General features: G+C 48.9%; 1 protein-coding gene across 1 annotated transcript; it reads right to left on the bottom strand.

The window, feature by feature from the left end:
- Positions 1–251: 251 nt before the first annotated feature.
- On the bottom strand, positions 252–3,564 carry LOC311239241 (5'-3' exoribonuclease 2-like). Its single transcript, XM_084327545.1, has 2 exons — positions 1,182–3,564; positions 252–692 (listed from the first exon to the last, which is right to left on the bottom strand). The coding sequence occupies exons 1-2, from the start codon at positions 3,518–3,520 to the stop codon at positions 281–283; spliced, it is 2,751 nt and encodes a 916-aa protein (XP_084183671.1). The 5' UTR covers positions 3,521–3,564; the 3' UTR covers positions 252–280.
- Between the last annotated feature and the right edge of the window lie 719 nt (positions 3,565–4,283).

Here is a 4,283-nt window from a genome sequence, read left to right as displayed (position 1 = left end):
AGATTTGGACACATTTCTTAAACACATTTTCTTTGACTCACTCACAAGTTTTACAACAGGTCACAATCTTAAAAAAATCAAGAACATAATTGATCAATTTTCTTTTATATCAAGCACAGGAATTTTATTTAAGTAGAATAAAAAGAAAATTCATTGAACAAGTAAATATCTTGAAAAAGACGTCCACCACCCGCCAAAACTAAATGTTTTCACATGACAAGTAAATATCTAGAAAATGTGCCCAAAAAACCAATTGCCCAAAAGTCCCATCTCTTGGCACTTAATTCCAGTCATATCTCCGTGCAGGTGGTGGCATTGGATAAGTCCGCCCAGTGTTGTATGATCCCTGCTGTTGCCCCCTATTATCTCGGCGGTCGGTCCTGTCATCTATGCGGTTGTCATACTGCTGCTGGTAGTTGCCTGCTCCTGCTCCCCCTCCACGGTTCATGTTCTGTTGGTAGGCAGATCCCTGGGACTGCATGGAATGGTCCCAGCCTTGGCCTCCATACTGCTGCTGATGCATGTGGCTTGAATTGCCTTCATCCCTTGGAAATTGTGGAGGGTTGAATGGGGGAGGTGCCCCTAGCAAACTCTGCTGCCTAGAATGTGAAGGCTGGCTGTCCCTGCGTGGAGGACGGTAGTTTCCTAGGCTGTAGTTGCTCGGGGGAGGGGCATTGCTGTACTGTCCGCCCCTGTTCATGCTGTGACCCAGAGCCCTGAAGCCGGACTGGTCCAGGTGGGCTTGCTGTCTGTTGGAGTTGAACCCCAGCTGGGGCCTCCAACCTCCACCTCCTCCAAGGCCTCCTCCACGGTTCCCCCTTTCCCAATCTCCTAGCAAACTCTGCTGCCTAGAATGTGAAGGCTGGCTGTCCCTGCGTGGAGGACGGTAGTTTCCTTGGCTGTAGTTGCTCGGGGGAGGGGCATTGCTGTACTGTCCGCCCCTGTTCATGCTGTGACCCAGAGCCCTGAAGCCGGACTGGTCCAGGTGGGCTTGCTGTCTGTTGGAGTTGAACCCCAGCTGGGGCCTCCAACCTCCACCTCCTCCAAGGCCTCCTCCACGGTTCCCCCTTTCCCAATCTCCTAGCAAACTCTGCTGCCTAGAATGTGAAGGCTGGCTGTCCCTGCGTGGAGGACGGTAGTTTCCTTGGCTGTAGTTGCTCGGGGGAGGGGCATTGCTGTACTGTCCGCCCCTGTTCATGCTGTGACCCAGAGCCCTGAAGCCGGACTGGTCCAGGTGGGCTTGCTGTCTGTTGGAGTTGAACCCCAGCTGCGGCCTCCAACCTCCACGGCCTCCTCCACGGTTCCCCCTTTCCCAATCTCCAGGTTTGAGTACTTTGGTGGGGGTCTTGGCCCCGGCAAGGACAATAGCCTTGAACACAAAGTCGTCTTTAAACTGAGGATCCTTGAATTTCACTCCTATTGCGGTGTTCTGTGCAATGTCATGGAGCATTGGGATAGGAGACGGCACTGGCTTATCCGGTAGAATAGGGTTGTCATCAAGATTGAATATACCTTGGACTCCATGGCAGAGTTCTGCAGGGAACTCTGTGCTCGCGTGAGATTCTGACCGGTAGAGCTCCTGGATGAAGTCACAGAGAGGGTGGGACTTCCCTACAAACAGCACGGCACTTCCCAGGCTGTTCCTTCTCAGTTCCTCAGTGCTGAGGTTAGGATACACATCAGCCAGCGCAGCCCTCAGCCTGCGCTCATCCACGAAGGGCAACAATGCCACGCCCTGCCAAGCATACATCTTGCCATTCAAATCAATGGCAAAGTCATCAGGGTAGAAGTCAATGATTGCGGATTCTGGGGTGCACATCAGTTCGCGCCATGTTGTGGGCAGGAAGTTTCCACTGGCCGCAGGAAAGACACCCATCAGCTGCTCCAGTGGCTTGAACGGCATGGTCCCCTTTTCAAACTCTGTGAACAAGCCTTTGATGTCTTTGAAGTCAGATGCAAATGGGGCATAGTGGAATGGGAAATACCACTTCCAGGAGGCACAGCCCTGGTAGTAGTACATCAGCACCCAGCAGAGACCCTCAACATATGACTTGACAACCTTGCGCTTGAAGTCCTCATCATCAACTGCCACGTCAAACTTTGTCTTGTAGTATCTCTGCTTCCAACCCTCCTCCCACAGCCTGACGTTGTCTTCTGGATCAGGCTCGCTGTCACTGTCTCTCCCGCCAAGGGCCTGGGGGGCAAACTGGCCAGTGGTCACGTGGGCTTTCTCCGCCTTCATACTCTTCTTCTTCTTCTTCTCCTTATTTATTCTCTTAAAGCGCTCGTCGTCTTTTTTGCGTTTTCTGAAGATGTTGTCTTCAGCCACGCCAACTGCTTGCATGACAAGTTCAGCACGTTCCAGGTTGACAAAGCCATTCTCTGTGACGTAACCTCCAGTTTTGTGCACAACGTTTTTGTAGATCCCAACCAGTTGATCTATAGCTCCCTCTCTGATTTCTAAGGATGGTAAATGGGGCAGAAAATCATTGCCAACAAAGAAGCACATGAAGACCCAGTCATCAATGGTCCTCTCAAAGTCGAAGGGAAATGGCAGGCCAGGCATGGTCAGTTCTTTCTCCAGGTACTCACGCAAAACGCAAAGCCTTATGAATATGAACTCTTGCTCTGAACCCGGCATGGTGTCTGCAAACTCATCATGCTCTCCCTGTTTCTCTCTGGCAGTTCCCTGGCATTCTTTGATCTCGTGGCCCTTCTGTCCACAGAGGGCACAGGGTCTGGGCTGGTTGGGTTTAAACTCCTCCCTGATGATGGTGAAGTTGGGCTCATGAGTGGCAAGGCCCAGCATGATCAGATCAGCATCAGCTCCACACAGGCAGTGATGAGTGTTGGGGTCATGATTGGGTTGAGCTCTCTGTCTCCTGATGTAGTCCATGATCTTGTGCTCACCCTCACCAGGAACACTGGCATCAGACAGGAGGACTGTGATGTTACGCCATCCAGGATCATTGGTGAGTCTATCTGCCACATAGTAGCGAAGACACTGTGCAAGGTTGTCCATGAATTCCGTTCCTGGAGTGATGCAGTTGCTGTCAAATCTCTCCTTTATCTCATCAGGTGGAAGATACCCTCCTTTCCCGATGATCTCCTCCCTCATCCGGTCTTTTTCCTCAGTCAGTTCTGCTCCTTCCTTAGAGGCCCGGAATCTCCTGGATCGCTGCTGGTTCATTTTAGCACGCGGGGCCACACCATCAATAGCCATGTAGAGAACTCTTCTGGGACGGCAAATATTGATCAGGCGATCAATGTATGCAAAAATGGCAACCATCATTTCATCCTCATTTTTGGGAGGAGCTTCGTTTTCAGGATGCGTGCATGGGTGAATAATCCCGTTCATGTCCAAATACAAATTGTCGAATTCCACTTCATTGGGGTTTGGCTTGCTGGTATCAACAGGAATGCGTACTCCATTGCATTCCTTGGACTTCTCCTCAAGACAATGCACAACAATTGACGCATACTTTCGACTCAGCCAACGGAAAAATGCAGGAACCCCCATTTCCAATATATTATCACGCAACAATTAGCTAGAAAATCGGAAAATGCGTGGTATTCTTGTCACTCATGCACAAGGTAAGAAAACTGTATTTTCCCAGTCTCCAAAATCACTGCCGACTCCACACAGGAAAATTCCTTCGTAGTGTACCAGCCGTTAATCTACTTGCTGGCTTCTGGCTTCAGTTCATTGTTGAGTCCATCCTTTTGGTCCCGTCCAGTCTGGTCGAAGATGCAACTGACACAGAGAGAGAATCGTGGCTATATATAGAGACCCAAATGTTCTAGAAGGTTTGGTTATGACATCATACATTGCCATCACGAATGTTCCAGAATGTTCTATCATGATGTCACGGTGGTTCTAGAATGTTCTATCTTCTAGAAAGTCTATTATGACATCACCACAATGACCCCCCCGCATTTCACTGGATGTTTGTATGCCGTGACAAATAAAACTCTTGACTTGACTTGGAACATTTGTGATGTCACAGTATGATGTCATAATCAAACATTCTAGAACATTTGTGATGTCACAGTATGATTTCATAATCAAACATTCTAGAACATTTGTGATGTCACAGTATGATGTCATAATCAAACTCCTATAACATTTGCGTATCTATTCAACAATTCTCTCAGAAGATCTCATTGTGCATCTTGAAACAGTACTGAAAAGTACTGAACAGATAGACTAAACAACATAGATTGAAGCCTCCATTTCTCAACCAAGGTGCCTTGCTGACCGTTTTGCTGTGGAAAGAGACAAT

The sequence above is a fragment of the Notolepis coatsorum genome (genome assembly GCF_963971535.1).
Source record: "Notolepis coatsorum genome assembly, chromosome: 13".
NCBI lineage: Eukaryota > Metazoa > Chordata > Actinopteri > Aulopiformes > Paralepididae > Notolepis > Notolepis coatsorum.
This window is presented reverse-complemented; position numbering and strand designations above follow the sequence as displayed.

Coding starts and splice junctions, on each gene's coding strand:
- LOC311239241 (XM_084327545.1), bottom strand. CDS start 3,520: ATGGGGGTTCCTGCATTTTTCCGTTGGCTGAGTCGAAAGTATGCGTCA. Junction 693..1,181: donor AGCATGAACAGGGGCGGACA/GTACAGCAATGC, acceptor CAGCATGAACAG/GGGCGGACAGTACAGCAATG.